This window comes from Cololabis saira, chromosome 4 (genome assembly GCF_033807715.1).
Source record: "Cololabis saira isolate AMF1-May2022 chromosome 4, fColSai1.1, whole genome shotgun sequence".
NCBI lineage: Eukaryota > Metazoa > Chordata > Actinopteri > Beloniformes > Belonidae > Cololabis > Cololabis saira.
In genome coordinates, this window is record NC_084590.1 from 39,201,453 (window position 1) to 39,223,299 (window position 21,847).

A 21,847-nucleotide genomic window follows, 5' to 3' on the forward strand; every position below is an offset into this window, starting at 1 on the left:
TGAATGTGTATAGATTGCATTTTAGGGCTAATACTAATCCTAGATCCAAAAGTACATATATTTTTCTGCAGGAATGAATATTCATAGTACTGAGAATGCACAAAGACTAAGTGTATATTTGCATTTATAAAATAAATACAAAGGCTACATTTGCATATTTTTTAAGACTACAATGGTTTTTACTCAGTGTTACTGCTTTGGTTTTTTTTTTTTTATTCGTTATCTTTATCCCTCATTTTACAAACCATTCAGAGAATGTGCTGCATCTCATTTGCCTAATTTCTCTCTTGTTAGATGGCTTGACTGTTTTCTTTTTCAACGAAATTCCTCTAAAGGGATCCTCAAAGTTTCATTCTTAGTGTCTCATTTCCCTTTGAAGCAGTCAGCTGGCTCCCAGTATCCTTGACTTTAAGGTCGAATCACAAAGTAACCGCCTGCAGTCGTTCTTGCTCGGTGTATTTTCTCTGTCTACTTTTGTCATAACAAGTGGAGCAGCAGCCTCTGCTTTTCCATCAGCAGGTAGTTTCACGAAGCCAGTACACCCATCTGGAACTGGACTCCGGTGAAACAACCTAGAACTTGGAGAGATTTGGTATTAATGCAAAACGTATAACTGAAGCCGAGAGCCTCGGGCGATCTTCCTTGTGAACTTCAGGATTTCTTTTTTTAAATCTTTATACAACTTTGCATGTATTATTGATACTTAAGCGGTAGTATTACTCAACGGTGCATTGAATAACAAATACAGATGATTCACATTCACAAAAGGTTAATGAAGAATTCATTTCAAATTTCAAATTTAGTCACAACAAAATGGCAGTTTTCAAGTTATTATTTTAATCCACACTTTTGTCTCTGTTTTTCTTTTTTTCTTCTTCTGTTTTTTTTTTACAGTGGCATAGTTGAAAAATGAATATTCAATACTGAGAAAAAAGCAAACCTCACATCCTCCATTAAAAAGCAAATTAATTACAGCGATCAAATCTTTGTACAAAATGAGTTATTTATAGCATCATACTGAACTAAGAAAACAGCGAGCATTGGCAATGCGGTTCAATGTCTTTCATACAGTGATTTATATACAGTGAGGAGATGTCTGATTCACCAATGCCTCCACATGTCAGTACTATTTGCAGCAAACTCAAAGGCCATAATGGTGATTCTTGTACTTTTTTTTTTCTAATGATAAGTTACAGAATAAAAAAGAAAAAAATGGAAAAGTTCATGTCAGACAACTACTTTAGTATTAACAGCAATAATATCAATCAATATAGTATCATATAATAAATGTCAATCAGTCATAATAATAAATACAGATATTTAATTTTTTTTTATTCATTTTAAGCAACTTATTTGAATCCCTGTTTGAAGAAATCTTCAAAAGCGTGAAAACACTCAATATGACCTGAAATTAAAAGCTAATCACCAGCGTTTTTGCTCCCTTTTACGGAAATTGAATAATCATGCCTTGTGGCAAAAAAAGAGAGAGAAAAACTCTGATCGGATAAATGACAAAAATAAAATGAAATAAGAAATCAAGACCTGTGGAATACTTCAAATACTGTATATGCTTATATACAAATTGTAACGTGTCAGGGATTCCAAGATTCAACAATATTAATCACCAATATTCACGTCAGCAAAATATTTTACAGCAATATCCACACATTAAGCATAGTTGTTCAATAAAATTCAACATAAATAATGAACCTTTGCGAGGTTCCACTCGTTCCGTTTGGGTCTTACATCAAATAGCTTGAAGAAAATTAAAGTTCCCCATCCATGATGACAACTGAAATCTCCATCACGTCCGACTCCACCTCTCCATCTAGACTCGTATTGAATCCTGAGACAAGAAACATGTTGATGTGTTTTCCCTCTATGTTAGTCCTCAGACTTTGTGCTTTTATTTTCTAACTTCTCTGTTGGTATGAAACAACAGTGTGATCGAACTGAAATTAAACCAGTGCAGGAACGCTCGGACGGTGTGGAGATGGAGTTGAGTTCATCTAGAGACAATCACCTACTGTAGATTGTGCTTCTGAATTTTATTCTGTCTGGTCTGTTTCATGATTTTTATTTTTTTATTTTTTATTTTTTTTAATGATGTGTGTGATGGCCATGGTGGGAGGAACTCCAGATGACATCAAAGTCAATAAATCACGCCTTAAAAAGATTCCTCTGATGATATTTGATGGATTAATGCCTTCCACTGACTCTGTTTTATTCTCTTATAGAAGCTAAGACTTGACTTTACTGAGATGGAGCATATTTGATCTTCTTTCTGAATTTTAAAAATCTGCAAAAAGTCGTGTGGTACATTGAGTAAGAGAGAGTAGAGAGAAAGACATTTTCAGTGAAAGGAATGCAGAACAACGCACAGTATTTAGGCACCGTAAAACTGAAATCAATCTAATCCAGTTGTACATGGTTTCTATAAGTACAAAAGGAGAAAGCTATTTTGTCGAAACAAATATGTCCAAACATGAGCTTCCTGGAAAAGACAAGAGAACAGGTGAAATAAAACAGACCGTGTGGTGACGCTGAGGCAGCTTAAAATTGCATGTCTGCTGTTGAAGGTTGAAATGACGGAGAAGGGCAACAAGTCTAAATGAAATACTCTTTCTTTTCCTCTGCATGCACATGATTTCCCTCTGCATTGATGATAGCTGTGTCAGCGTCGGGGGCGTCTTCAGCTCCTTTGGCCTCGTGTGTTAGATATGTTCCTGTGGATATAAAGAGCCAAATAAAGTACTCCACCCCATGGATGGAAAGTGTCAAGCAAATTGATTCACTCAAAGAGTGTGAGTGACCTCTTTTTACCTTTATGTCTAGCCAGATATCGCCCAAGAACTATTATCAAACACAAGGTGATGAAGACCACGACTGCAACAACGCCGCCAATTAAAGCGTGGTCAGGTCCATGTTGTCCTAAAGCATTAGGATCTGTAGGGAGACAGAGAAAACAGAGGGCAAAGAGGAGGAAGACAGATTTAAAACTGCAAGCTGTTGTGACATTGTTTTACACAGCTGTAGGCTTTCTTTTTTTGACTAAAAATATTTTTGCCTCTGCGATTTTCCTGAAGAAAAACAAAAAAGAAAAAAAAATCCCAAATGTAGATTTTCTGCTCGTGAACAAGGCACAACGGTCCCAAATGAGCTCCCGTTGTCTAAAGCAACCAGCTGCTTTCAAGCGCTTGAACTGTGATTTAAAAGAAGAAAATCACAGGCACAACCACAAATCTCTGCACAATTTAAAAATGGCAGCGTCAACATGCTGCATGAATACTGAGGTCTCGCTTTTGAGTGATGTTTTTATCATTTTGTCAGAGCTTCTGTACATGCTGTAGCTTGTGGCTCTTCATGCTCACTGCCACATCCTGCAGCTCAAGGTGAGCTTTGTATGTTCTGGCCCTTTTCAACTAGTACCTACTCAGCACGCCCCGACTCGGGACGGCTCGTCTCGCCTCCACCCGCTTTGTCCTCGTTTGTTTTTCGACACCCAGGTAAGAAGTGGGCGGGTTGGAGCGAAGCTGCTGTGACGTATTTAGATTGTGTGATTGATATCAAGTTAAAAAATGAGTGAAAGAAGCTTCAAGCGGCAACGTTTTTTTAAAAAATTTTGTTCGTCGGCGCTGATGAGAAATAAAGCCTGAATTATTGTTTTGCGTTAAATCGACGGCGTAGCTTACGGCAGTGGTTCCCAACCTTTTTTCAATGGAGCCCCCCCTACTTGTGTCTAAGACCAGCCGGCCCCCCGACCCGTACGTACTAGCAGTAAAAGAGTAAAGTTATTCGTTACAAACCATTAATTGAAAAAAATTAACATTAATTATGTTTTTTTGATACATTTCTCTTTGGTTTTCCCTGTACTTTGTTTTTCTCACCTTCCTTTTGTGTCACCAATGTATAAAATACACACAAAAAAATAATTGCAAGGACATAAAAATATTTCTGAAAAATGTCTCTTTTAATACGAGAGCAAAATGTTGTAACATTTTTCCTTTAACAACCTGTCGGAGTAGTAGTATGATTAAATGTTGAATAAAGATATAATAATACATTTTTAAGTTTTTATCCTGATAAATAACTTAGTATTTTAAAATGACCATATTCCATTAGGTGTGTTATTATGATTTTTTATTTATTTAACATGTGCAAATATAATTTTTACAACTGCATATCCTCAAAGCAGACAAAGTTTTGCGCCCCCCCAGAGATCTCTGGCGCCCCCCCAGGGGGGGCCCGGACCCCAGGTTGGGAGACACTGGCCTACGGCATACGGTGCGCGTCGCCGCGTACCCTACGCCGTAGGCTCTGCGTTGGTGTAACGCGGAACCATAAATCAGCCTTCAGCTGGAGCCGCGACCGGTTTGGAAGTGACCGAGCCTGGTAGATCTGGTCGTTCCTTATCGCCCGTCTAGATCCCTTTTTAATTCTCTCCTCAGCCACCAGGTTTATGAACATCTGCACCTCAGAGTTGGATCACCAAACAGACTTCAGAAATGAGGAAGCCGCAGGCTGCTCTCGCGCTGATTCCCGCTTCCTGATTCAAACGTCTGACGGCCCCGCCCCCCGACCAATCAGTGGCCTGTAGTGTGATGACGTCAGATCCAGGGCCGACTCAGCACGCTTAGAACCTCGGCAGAATAGATACAGGAAAAGTATCTACTTGGCCAGCCTCTACCCATTTCGGCCCGTACTGGAAAAGCGCAAGACGGGGGCGTGGCGAGTAGAAGCGCGCAGAGTAGGTACTAGTGGAAAAGGGCCATTAGTTAACACAAGGCACTTTCACTTTAAAGGAAGATCTGAGGGTTTTCTAGGCTGGATCGCTCCTTGGTGTCCTTCCGGTAATAAACTGTGAGTGGATGTATCTTTAATCAGCACCTCTTGTGCTCTGATTATCTCAAGCTGATGAATGGCTGTGGCTCTCGCTAAGTTTTGTAAATTGACCCACGGAAATGGCAACAGGGATTTTGCTGCAAAACTCATTATAATTCTCTGTTAACACAATGTAAGCCTCATTTTCAGCATCCCAGTGTGAGACTTAAAAATGATGAAGCTGTGTAACATGCAGTTTATTTAACTCCATGCAGAATAAAGACCCCATGGAAGGTTTTTCTGGTTTTTTTTTTTGTTTTTGTTCTCTTTTTTTATTGTCACGAAGCAGGCACATTCTATAACGCTTTGGAAACCTCAGTTTCTTTGGTAAAACAACTGCATTTACTTTATTCTGGCTGCATGTGGATGGATAATGATCTGTACACTGTACACAGATGAATCCACTGTCAGCAAGGAGCATAAGCAAATTTGGTACCACATTCGGTGCACACTGCCAAATGAATAAGCACACTTTTGTTTCTTATAAAACACAAAACTACTGAAAGCATACAGTAGATGGAGAACAGTCAATATTTGTACACACGCAAGCAAAACATAACTTTATCCTTTTGAAAACTGAATATATGAGTCTCATCACAAAGAGCATAGAGGCACCTCTTGAAATGATAAGGGCTGCAACAACAATAACAGCTACTGTATCTAAAAATAATAACATGACATCAAAGATATTATACACACCTATAAGAGGAAAACAGCAGTGATTCACTTCGCCATATTTCAGCTGATCTTAGTTTTATTGACATGAAGACAACATAAAGTGAAGATCTTACTTCTAAGCCTTTCCCAACCTGTCTCTCCTAAACAAATGCTTGCGTACTTAAAATATACACAAATATATACCACAAAAAGTCAGTTGCTGCAACCTCATATTAATAAACAGACACAGATTAAAGAATGGATTAAATAATTTACAAAAACAATATATTTGGCTATTTGTAAAACTATGCATTTTCCACAAGGAACCCTTTACTTTCATTTTCCATTAATCTCGTAACATAAAATCATGTTGTATAAACACTGCCACAATTACACGCTCTCCTCAGACAGAAAAATCTATTTTTTGGGGCGAAGACAAATCCAAATACAGAACTATGTTGTATTGCATGATTGCTTATGCAGCCCACGAGACAGCGTCAGGTGTCAGCAGAGCGAGCATCCATGCATGGTGATGATTTGGCTCATGCTGGGTGAGGCCTTGATGTGTTGTGACCCAGAGCCAGACCCAGCATCACACACTCCAAATCCAGCTTGCAATGATCATCCGCTGGAATATTTACCTGTTGTAGCCCCTGGAAAGTCTTTGGCTGTTGCCATGGTTGTAGACAGTGACAGCAGTAAGGGAAGATGAGGGGAACAACACCGTGGTAAAAAGGGTGATCACAAAATCCAAAAACACAAAACATTAACATGATCTCAGTTTTACTTTGACAGGGTGCAGAATTGATGGAAAGCAGAGCGTTCTGTCGGGGCCACGCATGCTTACAGGACTTACGAGAAATGGTCAGCAGCAACAGATAAAGATTGCTTGATGTATGTCCCCTTGTTTATGTATACTTCCTAAAATTCACATTTATTTGATATTATGGATCTAATTGTCTTTACTTCATTTGATTTAATGTCCTTTGGCCTCACTTTCTCACTTTAATTCTTAACATTATCTCTAAAAATGCTACATAGACCTTAAATAACATTACCATATTCCATGTAATTATTATTTTGCTTCCTTTTTAATTATAGTTGGCAGGGCTTATCCCTAATTTGGGAATGCTGTGTAATTCCATGTTGAATGAATGTTTTGGCCAGAAGAAATTGATGGATGAAATTGCCTGCTCCTCTATCATAAAGAAAGGTCCTGTGTTTCCTGTGGTTCATAAACAGTTAATACCAGAAGTTCATTTCCTTAGCAATTCAATTAGCTCTTTTTTTAATTATTTTAATTTGAACATATCTTATAATGGATGCAACACACTTAAGTTGGGTGGGAGTTATGTTTGAAGGACATCATCTTTATTTTTAATGACACTTTTTGGGGGGATCTGAGGAACCAAACTGTTTCAGGTCTAGCAAAGGAAATCTCCCCCTTTTTAAAGAATGCAAGAGTTCACCTGGTTAGCAATCTGTGGCCAGTGTTGTCTGACTCTCCTCCTAATTTTTCTACCCTACATTGTCAACAGGGGATGGATCTCAAATGCAGGCAGGCCATTCAAGCATATCCCTTCTGTGCCTATAAATCCACACACCTGTAACAGGAGGCCTGACATTGTTCTGCTGAAGTGCACACATTTCATACGTCTCTACACCGTCCCACTGTGGCAATGCTTTCTTTTTTAAGTCACCTTTATCATGGGCACAAATGAATACCTGTACCGTTACAGATGCTGGCTTTCACACATTTTGTTGATAAAAGCCTTTATCATCTTTTGAAACTCAAACCTTTTCTTGTTTGACATCAGACATTGTCAGAAACATGGAGGCAGCTGACCACAGAACAAGACGCCACATCTTTCTCTCTAGTTGCGTAATAGAGTTTCTTGTTACATTTTGGATGCGATGACTGACCGCACTCAAACTCAGTGGTTTTCAAAGGCACTCCCAAGACCATTCAGCTATGTTTTATCACGGCGACATGTCAGTCTGTCAGACAGTTTCCTCCAGACTCTGATTCTTTTCACAATGTTGTGCGCTGCAGATGTTATTCCTTTGCAATTTAGGATTTAGAAACCTTTTTTCTTTACTTCTCAGTGATTCTCTGATGCAATTTGAAACAAAAGGGTCAGGTGTAATCAAGCGCCAACCATCTCCCGGGCTGAGGCTCATGCTGAACTAAGATTCGTTGCAGTTCCTCGACTGGCCTCGAGAAGCTTGAGCCCATCTCCACTGACTCCCATGTTAAAATGGCCTCGTTGAAAAAACTGTTTTGGTCCTAATCGTTTGATTTCACACCCATGTCAACTCTGAGGGGGTGATTTGATTGATTGACAGTGGGCTCAACCAATAGTTAGCCAATGCATTAACATTTGTAATCACAGTGTTGGTTGAATGCAACATTTTTGATTGCATCAACATTTATAAACAGGTATATTCTGCTGTAATCTCTATTTGATTGACATATGGTGGGCGAGTTCCCATTGGCTTCTCAAGCAACATGACTGCACAACCTACAAAGAAAAAGGGGCTTCAAAACCGCTCTTCAGAGATGAATTGGTCACTTGACTTAATGCTGCAACCATTGTTTTTTACAGACAATGGGCACAATCTATCCTGAGGGGAAAAGACTAAAGCTGTTTATCAATTCCCAAGAATGCAAGTCCAGACCTGGCAAGTCTGAGTCGGGAGAACGTACTTTGGAGGATGTGAGAACGCATGTCTCACTCACAGCGTACCTGTACTCTTGATGACATCATGGCTCAGCTAACAGGCTAACTCGTGTTGCGCTGTTCACGTAAGGTCTAGAGTTTAACAAGTTATATAAATAAACACCCTAAACATCAATCATTGCTCTCGTTTATGTTTTTATAATCATTATTGTATACAATGTGTCTCTAATTAGGGCCCGAGCACTGACAGTGCGAAGGCCCTATTGTATCTTTAGGAATTTTTCTTTTTCTTTCTTCTGACGAAAGGAGGGCCTTTTTGCCCCCCTAAACGTGCCCCAAAAGTCCAAAATTTGATATGGTTTGCATTAATGGCCGTGGCAAAATGCCTCAACAGCGCCCCCTAGAAAACTTCGTTCCTCAAGCCCCACAATACGGTTTGACGTACATGCACGAAAATCGGTACACACCTGTATCATGTCTCAACTTAAAGAAAAGTCTCTTGGCGCCATGGCCGAAACTGAACAGGAAGTCGGCCATTTTGAATTAATCGTGTCATTTTGGCGAAATTTATGCCATTTCATCAGCTGCTTCAGAGCCTGAACCGTAACGTGCACCCAGGTGTGTTATACATCAAAATGTGCGTCTCCATCCTGCGACGACGCGCATTACTTTTCTCTTTCAAAAGCGTTACCGTGGCGACGATAGACGTCAAAAAGCACGCCCCCCCCTTCATCTGATTGGTCCATATTTGATAGTTCCCCAAAAGTCACCAAATTTTGCATGCAAGGCAGGCCTGGCGATAAATTTGATATTTCATGGTTTGTATGAATGGGCGTGGCAAAATGGCTCAACAGCGCCCCCCGGAAAACTTTGTGCCTCAAGCCCCACAATACGGTTTGACGTACATGCACGAAAATCGGTACAGACCTGTATCATGTTGCAACTTAAAAAAAAGTCTCTTGGCGCCATGGCCGAAACCGAACAGGAAGTCAGCCATTTTGAATTAATTGTGCATGCAAGCCAGGCCTGGTGATAAATTTGATATTTCATGGTTTGCATTAATGGGCGTGGCCTAACGGCTCAACAGCGCCCCCTAGAAAACCTTTCTCTGCCATAACTTTTGAATGGTTTGACATAAAGACTCGTGGGTGGTGTCATGGGACTCGGTATTGAGTACTTGACCTTCATTGGCCTGAATTAGCCCCGCCCCTTCTTCTGATTGGTCAATATTTGATAGTCTCTATTTTCTGGCATAACTTTTGAATGGTTTGACAGAGTTGTGGGTGGTGTCATCTGACTCGGTTTTGAGTCCTTGAACATAATTGGTGTAAATTAGCCCCACCCCTTCATCTTATTGGTCGATATTTCATAGCTCCTACTTTCTGCCATAACTTTTGAACGGGTTGTGATAAAGACATGTGGGTGGTGTCATCGGACTCGGTATTGAGTACTTGACCTTCATTAGCCCCGCCCCTTCTTCTGATTGGTCAATATTTGATAGTTCCTATTTTCTGGCATAACTTTTGAATGGTTTGACATAGAGAGTCGTGGGTGGTGTCATCTGCTAAATGTCCAGGCCTGAAGAATCTACATCAAGTCATACAAGCTTCCACTGCAGCACGCCTGAACGTGCACAAGGGTGCGAGGGCCCGTTCATCGCTGCTTGCAGCTTTAATGGATTTTACACTTGTATACCAGCTGCATCATAAATAAAGTTTGGTAGAAAAATAAACTCAAATTTGTCGGAGGAAATTTGAAAATAGACTATCTTTATAACTTTACCACAAATATAAAAGTATAATGACGATAAACTTACAATCTGTTATGCAAATATAAAGTTAGAACTATATATTCACTCCTCTCTCCTCCTTCTATAACTTCCGCTTGTGGGTGCAAAATGCATTCTGGGATACTTTGCCATCTCAAGTCTACACAAGCCTCCACTGGACGCGTGCTCAAAAAAGTGGGTGGAGTGAGAACACATCCGGGTATTTCTCCTGCTCTTGGTCAGATCTTGAGAACTGGAGCAGAACTTGCAGCAGATGATGACGTTTCACAAGAACGAGTATTGAGAAACGGCATAAGAATGTGGCGGATGCTCCTTTTATATCCAACCCTGTCACCTTCACCTGTCACCGGTTAAACTTGGCCTCTCTCCCAACTTTTACAAATGGAATAGGTCAGTAAAGATAATGAAAAACATTGATAAACATTCCAGCATAAGTCCATGTACAGTCTGTGGTTTTTTATTGTAATGGTGCAAAGTATTTTTGGTTCATGAATATTAAATGAAATATGTGATAATTGCAATGTTTGAACAAATTCAAACATTAATAAAGCACTTCTGTGTCTGAAACAACTAACATGAAAGTGAAAAGGAGAGACCATTGAATTAATCAAGAGAAACAATGGCATTCTCTAGCTCAAAGCCTGGTTGTTAGCTCATCAATCATCAGCTGTGTGTGTTTAGTGTCATGATTGGGAGCGTGGAGGAGGGAAGCTCACAGAGAGGCTGCTAGTGTATCCGTGAACGCAGCTGTGACTCAGTGAGACAGATGTGGGAATGTCTGCTTTAGAGGGCTGAGAGAATGGAGGGAGAGAGAGAGGCAAGGGAGCTGGAGATGGAAGCAGTAAGGTGATGACGTCTGCTAGATTAAAATAGGAACAATAGATCAAAAACAAACCTCTCTGCGGGGAGACAGCTCAACGCGAGAAAGCTCACAGGAAAATTAAACAGCAGAAATCAATGCCTGTGCATGACTGGCGCAGGTTAATTCTTGTATTTCACCTCAGCGAATCCAAGCAAAACTGAAATAAATAAAATACATCCACAGACGATTGCATACAGTGGCTTCAAAGCTGAGACAACTAAATGAAGAAATCATTCGAGCAATATCTTTGGAGCACATTGTGCATATAAGATTTGTTATTATTTTTCTACATCAGTTACATTTTGGAAGCATTGATGATCGGGTTGGCAAACGAGCCCACACGCAGAGAAAATGGGAAAGGTGTCATGCTTGTTGAGGTGCAAATGTACAATCAATGACAGGGAAATGTGAGGTTAGCAGGAAAGCAGTGGAGCTACGACTTCACGGATGGATGTGACCTTCTGCCTACTGCTTTCAGCTAAACTAGTATCTGTTACTACTTTTCTTATATGCAGTACTTCCTCGCTGTATCTATTAGAGTGTATTAAAGAGGATCATTTCAGACGGTGATAAATTGTGGCAGAGAGATGACATTTATGGCTTCTCCTGTCATTAGCAAATTAGACTTAGAGGCTGAGGAGATCCAAAACGACCTGGCAAGTATTCAGCCAGACACAATGTATGTCTGAAGAATGAGTATCATCATCAGTGGAAATGAGACTTTCTCACACACTTTTTTTTTTTTTTTAGCCTGCTTGACTAAATTTTTCATTTTTCATAGAAACCGGGACCTTCGTATTTAGTGTGAGAGGGCTGCTGAGGTTTATAAGTTTTATTATTTCCTCAGCTAATCTCATAAAGTGTGAGAAACAGCTTCTAGGCACATATAAATCTCACGGCCTCCGTAAATTCAACAAGTTTCTTTTTGATTTGAAGTAATAGAAAAATCTTAGGCTGAGTCTTGGCTGTGAAATGTGACGAATGGAGCATTGAACCAGCACATGGTAGCGAGATATGACAGAATGATATAGACTAGCCTGACATTGCCGTCTACCTCTATTCACTGAGCATGCTAAAAGAGGACACTGAGATAACACAAGCTGAAAGGACGAATGTGTCATCTCTTCTTTTCCTTCACTTTTCCCAAAGAAAGGCTTTCTCTCCCCAAAGCCTCTGTCTTTCAAATAGCACAAAAAGGCTGGCATGCATAAAGTAAGTGCTGGTGAGTTGAATAACTCCTCTGTGCTGTGATAAGTCTCCCCCAGACAAGCCGCACTCTTGTGCAGCACGGTTTAATTGGCAAAAATTGAAACAAACATGTTGAGTTGTTGTGTTCTTGTTTCTTTGTTTTATATTTATTCCTGGCCATATTGGATAAATGCCTGAATGAGCCATTTGCTGAAACACGTTGTCTTTATTCTCCCAACACGTCCACTGACTTAGGATTAACTTATCTGTGCTGCAGGGAGGAATCCAAATTCGACAAAATTCAATATGCTCTTTTTTTCCCCATTAACTCACATGAAGCTACATTCTCATCTTTTGATATGTTGTGAGGTAAACTGGCATATGCAGGCTTTTTTGTGTCAGGTTGATGCAATTAATAATCGCTTCAATTAAAAGATAAGTATAACAAATACGAATTTCCATTATTTCGTAATATGAAAATTTTTCATTTGTTCTGGTAATTTATCAATATGACACAAAAAAGCTTCTATACTGGCACAGGACCAGTTTGCTATTTTAAAATAGATTTAAGAGATCGCCATTGGGAATATTTTATTCCCTTAAAATAAAGCTTTTAACTGGAATTGCAGAATTAAAGCTTTCTGAAATTGCAACCTTAGATTGTGAGTTCAAATCATCTGTACTAAACTATAAACATGAATTTTATAAAGCGCCTTTTTACCATTTAATTGAAGCTTTTAAAGTGCTTGTCAATGCTTTTCAGTTTAAATCATGCATTTTTCTACACCGCTTTAGTGCTGTTCTGGGTGACAGGGGCTGTAGCCAAGTATCGTAGCTGTCGGTGGGCAAGAGGCAGGGTGCACCCTGGGCGGCCTGCCAGTCCATTACATCAGTTTTATAATACTTTATTAATCCCTGAAGAGAAATTACATTTTTTTGCAGTAGAGAGTGTGTTTTGTAGTCAGTTTAGAGAGCAGAGCAGGAAGGATTTCCTGTACAAATCTGTAATGTGAAGGAACAAACCACCACCTTGAAATTAGTGGACAAACCACTCTTGTAACCGAGCAAAAGGTTACTACAATGATGTGCGATACAATTGATTCTTCTTCTTTTAATTATAATCATTGTGTATTTTTAATTTAAACAAAGCCTAATATTAACAACACTGACACTCTTTCACATACACTTACATACTTAAGTTGGTCAAAGAAATCTCTCATCAAACGACAGGAAGCATCAAAGTCCCTCAGTTGTGAAAAAGTGTTTGTGTGAACCAAGTCTAAAAACTCAAGCTGTCGAAACCAACACTGATCCATAAACATAAGTGTAAAAGACACAGTTTACCTCCTTAAGTTGCCAGAGGCACACATATTCAGACCTCTCAATAATCCAACGCATTCTCAGTAGCAAGTCTCTACAATCTTAGCCACGAGCCCTCACATTAAAGCACTCCCTATCTTTTTAATACTTCCTTTGCATGCTGGGTAGGGATCTGTATTTCCATATTGCTAGGTGAGGGTGTGAAAAAAAAAACAACCCAAAAATATTCCACATTTGAAGGCTGAAAGAATAAAAGAGATGGCTTTTAACCATTTCTATCCTTTGTGGCACTATTACTGATATACTTTACGCATTTGTTGTTTTCAGTCTTGTTGGGTATAATTTAGGCATGAAATCTAGTTCTTTTAGTTAAAATATTATCCACTTGTTAGGGGACACACACTTCTCCCTTTTTCAAACTAGCTTGTTTCCCATTTTTTCCAATTATCGCAGCAATGCCTCCCGTATTAGCGGCTTCACCAGCGGAGAGCAGCTGGCTGCTGTCTTATGACATTTATTTGAGGGACTTCTGCTTAAGTCAGGCAACACTGACACATACAGCTTAATAAATAGCCCGTACAGTTTGTTTCTTTTTTTTTTTTAAACAATTGTTTAGTTAAATTATTTACTGTTGGAATTTTGTCATTTTTATTAACCGTGCAAAGTGACATTTCCCCGCTATATTTTAGATGTCGAATCAATGTGCAGTAAAGTAACTGAAACAGTACAGCTCCGGGCAGCTTGAAAGCAATGAAAACACAATTTATTGTCTTATAAACTGCTCCCTCTGCACCTGGATAATGCTTGCCAGAGGGCATAATTATTGAAATCTGTCTCCGTCTTAAAGGACCTTTTGTCTTCTCCGTTGACCAGCATCGTCTGTGGCATGAGTCAGGTTTGTGCTGTTGCCACATTACTGTACCTCACAGTCCTTCCGCAAACAGAGATTAAGCTTTTCGGAGAAGTGAAATAATCACGTATTTCACTGTGTTTTCTGTCCAACTCTTCCACGTCCAAAGTCTCACTGGCACTCACAATTATAGAGCTGCGGTTCATATATGATAATAAGTGTAAAAATAAGTCCTGGCACATTGTTTGGTCTTTAATATATCTCTGGATTTATCTGCCTGTCACTATATGCTGTTATACTGTATGTAGACCGTGACCAATTAAAACCGTTAATGAGCATTATTTAAAAAAAACGTTTTGATTCAGATATCCTTAAGTTAACTTCAGTGATTTATTTTCTTTAATGCATCATTGTTTGCGCTATACTGAATTACATGGTTTGCAGTGTATGTATGCAGAGCCGGATTAATGCAAAGGCAAACTAGGCATGTGCCTAGGGCCCGATTGACAGGGGAGGGGCCCAGACAGAGGGACAAAGAAAAAAAAAAAAAAAAAAAAAAAAATTTTGTCTGCACACATATTAATGGTTGATACCATGCCGGTAAAAACCTAAGGCATATATATATATATATGTGCATTATTACTATATCTAGTATACATACATATATATACGCATACATACGCATACACATACATACACATAAACATACAGACATACATACTACAGCACACTTTGTCTTACTGCAAATTTTATTGGTCTTTGTAGATTTGACTTCTTATTTAACTATTCAATTTAATCAACACATTTAATTAAGATTTTCTGCAAAATGCAATAGCTTAAAACATTTATCTTATTTTACTCAGTTTACATAGCAATGCTGACACCTATTGGTGATTTACTGGTACTAATACCTTAACAATGATACTCGCAATCGATAAGATAAGGATAATTTAATAGCATTTAATAGAGCGGTGTAATAACGTATAAATAATAAAAATCAAAAAATAGTCTGATAGACTGTTTAATATACAACACATGACTTATTTTGGAATACTGAGAACCAACTTGACTATGACTATGCTATGTAAAATGTGAATGAACTTTTATTAGTAACTTTGGTAAGTTTAAGATTTCAATTCATAAATAACATCGATGGAGGGGGGCCCAAAAATCACAGTCTGCCTAGTGTAGTCCATTTATTTAATCCGGCTCTGTATGTATGTAAGGTTTATATTACAGATGGAAAAATTCAGGGAAGATGTGATCATCTTTGAAATCTATTTCATGTTTGAGGAAAGTATGTTTCTTTGTAATCATATTTTTAAATTGAGAGAATGTTTCTTTATCCTAGTAATTATAACAAGTACCAGCTGATATATAATGCCTTTAACGACTTTTGTGTAATAAACATTTGTGGGTCACACCAGAGCGAGCAGCAAAGTGATGAACCAGCAACAAAGCTGAGCATACGCAGCAGGTAAAACAAAAAAAACAACCTTTAATGAAGTACCCACCATATACAAACAGCACGTATTCTGCAAAGCTGGTTCCCACGTGGTTGCTGGCCTCGCAGCGGTATGTGCCGTTGTCTGTTTTGTTTAGCATGGTTATGGTAAGCTCCCGGCCCTCCACAATCATACGCTCGATGTCTGGAAGGTCTCCTCCGTCTTTCAACCACAGCACCGGTTCAGGTCTGGAAGAGAACGCACACGTTTTTCTTTTTATCGTTGGTGTTTTCATTGTAACTAACAGACTTCATACATGTAAATTAACAAGGTTTCCCTTACATTGGGTTGCCTATGGACACACACTCCAGTTTGAAATACTGTCCTTCCTGTGGAATGATGAGCGAATGTGTGATCTCCACGTGGGGAGCATCTGCAAAGAAATAGAAAAAAAAAAATCTAATGTTATAACGATCCTGTGTGTTAGAGGATAAAAGTACAACAGTTGCCAGCTCTTTACCCTTTGGGCAGATTTTAGCTGAAGCCCATATCCCTGTTCTGCTTTGGTACTAATCCCTCACCTGCAAACTAATCCTACACTAATCCAGAACAAATGCAAAAACTAAACCTGCAGACACAAATGTAATCTCAATCCTTGAATTGCTTCTCAATGCTGATCCAGCTTTGTGGGGAGGGACTGTACTCACAGTGGACCTCCAGGACCTCTGTTGTCATGTAGGGGTTGGACAGAGACACGTGCTCAACGCTGCAGGTGTAGGCAACACCATCGTCCCGTTTGTCCACCTGGAATTGGAGGCTACTCCTGACTGTAAATGACTTTCCTGTTGCATTGATCTCCATAGTACCTGCAGAGTGTCAGAAAAGTGGAATGCACTTGTGCATTAATGAGATTTTTTGGGGAAGCGGCTCTGGTCTTTGAGCAGTGTTTTTTGTAACACTTATTTAGAAAAACGAAGCAGAGGAAGAAAAAAAAAATCCCCCTTGTACATGTGGTGAATAAAAGGGAGAAATGAGAAATATGATGTGGGGAAGTTGCTTTTCTGACAAAGAGAGCTTTAGTGTTGTTGTTATTTCCCCTGCATCTCCTCTGAGGGAGGGAATCTTTGGCCTTTGAAAGTCAAGTCATACTAGAGTGAATAGTGAAGGGAGAGCAATGTGAGTGTTGACTCGGTTGGTTGGGTGTGTTTGCTCCTCCAGGACCACCTCTCAAACATCCCACTCAAACAAACAGGCACACTCTCCTCCAGCAGAGTGGGGGGGATTTCCATAGTTGCTACACTTCTCCTTTCTCTTTAGTTCACATCAAAATAATCATTGTTAACAGTTCCAGACTCGGGTTTGTGTTTGTTTTTCCTTAACGATGCCTGAACCTCCTCGGACCTGGCGTCCACATACGTGGACATCATAGTGTTGGTAGAGGCGACCAAATTTCGGACTGGTACTTTATATATTAAATATAAAATATACGGTAAATAAATGCTATAGTTAATACCGGCATTAGATTTATTAGTTCCTCCTGACCCTATATAGATAAAAGGAATCTAACATTCAAGTAAAACTAAAGCTTGGGTCTCCAGAGGTTAATTAATCCTAAATGCATCTCATCTTGAAGAGTTCTTTATGCGTTTGTGCTGCTGTGACACCACTATTCTTTCTTTCTTTCTTTCTTTCTTTCTTTCTTTCTTTCTTTCTTTCTTTCTTTCTTTCTTTCTTTCTTTCTTTCTTTCTTTCTTTCTTTCTTAAAGAAAAAAAGCTCAATATTTGGCCATTTTCATGTGGATGTTATCCTTCTCACCTCCACCCTTTTACATCCTGCTCACACTCCATCCTCACACCGTCTCCTTCTTGGACTATCTCTCACAAAATGCAATCTCATGTAAATAAATATATGCCTATATGACTTCACACCCTCTGAAGCAAACAGATGCATATATAACATACAACACTCAGTCCTACAGTAGTTCACTCATATCAACATCCTCATACAGGTTATTCTGCAGCATTTGTTCAACTCCCTTCATGCTTTATGATTGTTGTCGTGTGCAGGAGGATAACTAAGTGCTCTACTTGTCATTGTTCATGAAAAATGCCATATTTTCTTCATGTTTATATATAGTACCATTGTAAATTACATTCACATATTTTCGCCTTTTTTTCAATCACACCTCTGGAGCGACTACTAAAATGATTAAAATGATACAAAATGGGTGTATTCAGAACTGCACAAAACCACTTTCTCCTTTTCATGGTTCAGACATGTGAAATGAGCTTTAAATTACCGTCAGCTCACAGAAACTCCACTATTTACACACCTTTTAGAGATCTTTTACTATCTGCTTTGCAACAATGTTGTAATTTTTTTTTCTTTTTTTCTTGGAGCTGAAATGTTTGTTGCACTTAGATGATATGGTTTCTATATTTCTCTTTAGCGTCTGTGACATTTGTATCTTTTAACTGCTGGAGGTGTTATAACTATTTTTGGACATGAAGCTGTTCTTTACGTATTAAAGTTCATGTTGGTTCCCTGATTAAAACTCTCAAGAAGAGGAGAATAAATCTATTTAAGTGATCCTAATTTTCTTTTAAAAGAAGACCAGACAAGGAAGATGAACTTACCAATTAGTCTGATGTTAAATGTGAGTTATATTTGAAAGAGCTCCAGGAACTCAGGATCCGGTTTATATTAATTATGGTGTCTGTTGACACAAGCACACAAACGCCATCAAACAACACATTTCATTGCTATCAGTGAAAGCAAATGGGAGAAGTTATTGGCCTTGTATTTGCGAGCTAAACGCTTTGATTTTTACCCGGGCGAACAGAGAGGGAATAGGAAGCGTTTCTGTGGCATTAAGCACAAATGGATCCCGCTTTTCCTGTCATTTGTCAGGGTGCCTGGAGCAGCATTGGAGCTGCAACAGAGAAGCTGTCAGTCTGTTTCAAGGCGGCTGCTGGCATCGCCAGAGAGCACGACGCGCCAGCTTCCCGAGGAATGGGAATGCGCCCAGGTGCATCTGCTTTGAACCCGCGCCCCAGGAGGGCAGCAGTCTTTCATTCAGGCAAGTTGGGGCATTCCTGTAATCACCAACTCGGCATCTTTATTGACAGAGATCTAGTGAGCTCTTGTAAATATATTCTTGGGTTATATTAGTAACAATACTCAGGGAATATTTGCATATTTATATGTCGGTTTACCCTCAGATTAATCGTTTTATGATATTTGGGTCAAGTTGCAGAGCTAAAGAAATCAATCTATTAAACTTTAATCACATGCTTATTTCATGAAAGCATCATCAGGGGAATCCATGAGTAATATTTTGTGTTACAGTCATGTAAGTAAAAAGGCTATATTAATGGTATAATTTGCAATAACATGCGGTACAAACAATATTCTGTGTTATTGTATGATTTGACATCTGGTGGTCTTCGATCACAAGTTAGTCATATTTTATTTCTGCAATATAATAGCTGACTACGCTGAACATTGTAAAACATTTTTTTTATAACAAAAATATGCAACTATTGCTATATTATTTTAAATTATTTTCAGCATTAACCTGAAATGCCAGATGGCTTGTTACACGCAAGCAGCTGGGAAGTCGTTGGAAAATTCAGAAAGGGCACGAGCTTTAAAAAGACACTTTCAGGTGACGGGACGAGCCATCTGTCTGTTTTCCAGCCATAACTGGCTAGAAACAACCAAATTTGATCAATTAACCTCCTGCTAAAATGAAACTCTCGCTGAAGATTTTGAAAGAAGAGTGAACACGTTCCCTCCTGATAACACCACCCCCACCGCCCTCATTTAAATGTAGAAATCCTCCTCAGTTCTGACATAAGTGATGCTTTAAGGATCTAACGTAACCCGCTGCTGCTGGCTTCAAATGCTGATTGGTCCAGTACAAACACACAGCTTGGAGCTGTCAAGGTGAATTCAAGCTCGCAAGATAAATAGAAGACGAGGCCGCCACAGATTTGCATGTTGCATGAAAATTAAAGTATTTACGAAATATATTCTGGCAATCCCGTTGGGTTGAAGTGAAAACATCACTTAGTCTGCAGCTACTTCAATGACATTCTTCTTATAATACTTCAATTTACAAATACTTAAAAGACGATGGCAAACATCTTCATAAATCTGTATTTGTTTCAAACACTTCATAAAATATTTACTGCAGGTCATCAAAGCCTGTTTTTTACACGTGCTTTGGTGAGGGAAGCACATGTTGTTATCACGTCACTGAATAAGAAGCACACATTTAGAAAAAGGTTTATGTGGAGTAGAACAGATGACAGATGAACACGAAACTGCATTAACGAGCCACTTTGTCTATGTTTCTGCACCAATCAGGAAAGGTTGCCACTTTTCATGCCGCTCATATTTTTCATTCGATGCTTGCAAATGTTAGACGCTTCTATGAATGTGGGAAAAAGAAGAAGATGAAATAACAGTATTGTGAATATGCAACCCTTCAGTAATTCGGTAACAGAAGTAATTTGTATTGTTGTATCCTCTGCAAACAAATTACGCGACTGCAGACGACAGTTGCATTTCGAGGCTGGTAATGCTGCGTGCCTCTAATATAAATTATCGGAAAACAAATCATCAGAGCATGAAATAAATATAATATACCTGCTGTCGTCTTGGAGCTTTGTAGACTGGTCCCCCAGTGGGGATACATTTGATTGACAGCAGACACTAGCAGGAATGATCTTCTGCAGAAGAACCGATGACAAAACATGCTGCTCCCAGCACAAACTTGTTAAAGGAAGCTTTTAACTGCACCTACAAAAGGTGTGGATCTGCAGCACTGATTGACGTTCTCCGTTTTTTGACACATTGACATGGAAATGAAGTTTTTAAGTCAGGCCCTCTAGTATCTGCAGTGTTCTTTATCCTTCTTTGAACTGGAGACACATCACACAGGTCTGTTTGCCTAAGCAGTGTAATAAAACCGACTATAGGCAAGTAAAACTCATAAAAGCTCTAAAAACAAAACACAAGACAGTGGCAGACTTGGAGTTCCAGCACTCATTCACATGTCATTTCTTACATCAGATACATAACATATGGAGACACGTCTATATCTGCTAAGAACAAGGGCTTTTGAACTCATCTAAAAGCATAAAAGAAGATTATTTCAGTGACTCTTGAGATGGACGGCGAATCTGGCTGTGATGCCGCGTGCCAGCTCTCTGATGGCCTTTCAGGAAGCTACGTGTATGTAATTTCAACAAGAAAACTTCATAACCCAGCCCCTCACCTATCAATCATCGTGCCATGTTGGCCAGACACAGACGGAACCACCAAGAAAAAGCTCTCTGGTACAAATCTTCAATAAAGAGCAACTGTCACAATGGGTCTCTGCAGCAGGCTCCATCACATTTAAGAGCTCCATGCATCACACATTGATGCCATCAAGCTGGAAAACCCCCCAAAAACATGCATGTGGTATTTTTCAATGTGTTTGTCTATTTAAAAGCAAAAAGAAGATTTTAATCAAATCCGTTATAAAGTTAAAAAGTACAGATATTCAGACATTTTTAAAGAGGGATGCAAGCTTGTGTAGCATGCTGTGTAAACACAGGAAACTGCTACTGAATTCTGGTAAGCAAACTATGCAGAGCACCATCTGCTGCCTAATGCAGTGTTTCTGTCGGTGCTTTATTCTGTCTTTGTGGAACAAGTTTTCTAGCCTTTCTGAGTTGTTTCCACCCTGAATGATGCATTCACTGTTGCATTCACAGTTGTTGAATGTTTTGAGTTCATGTTCTCAACTGTCCTCATATAGATTTTCCACCATGACAAGCTTAGCGGACAGAGCTCAGTCCTCAAATTTCAAATATTTGATTTTTCTAACTCTTTACTAAATGTTAAAGGAGCCGTCTGTAAGAAATGTCCAAAACTGGTACTGCAGTCACTTTCAAAATATTGTTGAGCGGCGTGTACCCTCCCCCTCCTCCCCCCGACCAGAGGTTGCCAGGTAGGCTGCAGAATGCAGCAGGAACGTAGGCTGCCATGGCTGCGATAATTAGAGCCGAGCTGGCAACCCGGATGCCGAAACAATACTGACTTGGTGATTGGGAGATAGGTGGAGGGTGGAGCTTCAGAAACAATACTGACTTGGTGATTGGGAGATAGGTGGAGGGTGG

General features: G+C 39.4%; 1 protein-coding gene across 3 annotated transcripts in view; it reads right to left on the reverse strand.

Annotated features, from left to right (window-relative positions):
- Positions 1 to 287: 287 nt before the first annotated feature.
- Positions 288 to 21,847, reverse strand: part of cadm2b (cell adhesion molecule 2b) — a 195,877-nt gene continuing 174,317 nt past the window's right edge. For 2 of the 3 annotated variants that reach the window (XM_061720427.1, XM_061720428.1), the window contains 6 exons: positions 16,381 to 16,539; positions 16,016 to 16,106; positions 15,743 to 15,921; positions 6,180 to 6,206; positions 2,824 to 2,946; positions 288 to 2,726 (listed from right to left, as the gene is read on the reverse strand). In XM_061720427.1, the coding sequence (XP_061576411.1) occupies positions 2,608 to 2,726; positions 2,824 to 2,946; positions 6,180 to 6,206; positions 15,743 to 15,921; positions 16,016 to 16,106; positions 16,381 to 16,539 (698 nt within the window). In that variant the 3' untranslated portion in view covers positions 288 to 2,607. The remainder of the gene's footprint in view (positions 2,727 to 2,823; positions 2,947 to 6,179; positions 6,207 to 15,742; positions 15,922 to 16,015; positions 16,107 to 16,380; positions 16,540 to 21,847) is intronic. The other variant, XM_061720426.1, reaches the window with a different exon arrangement.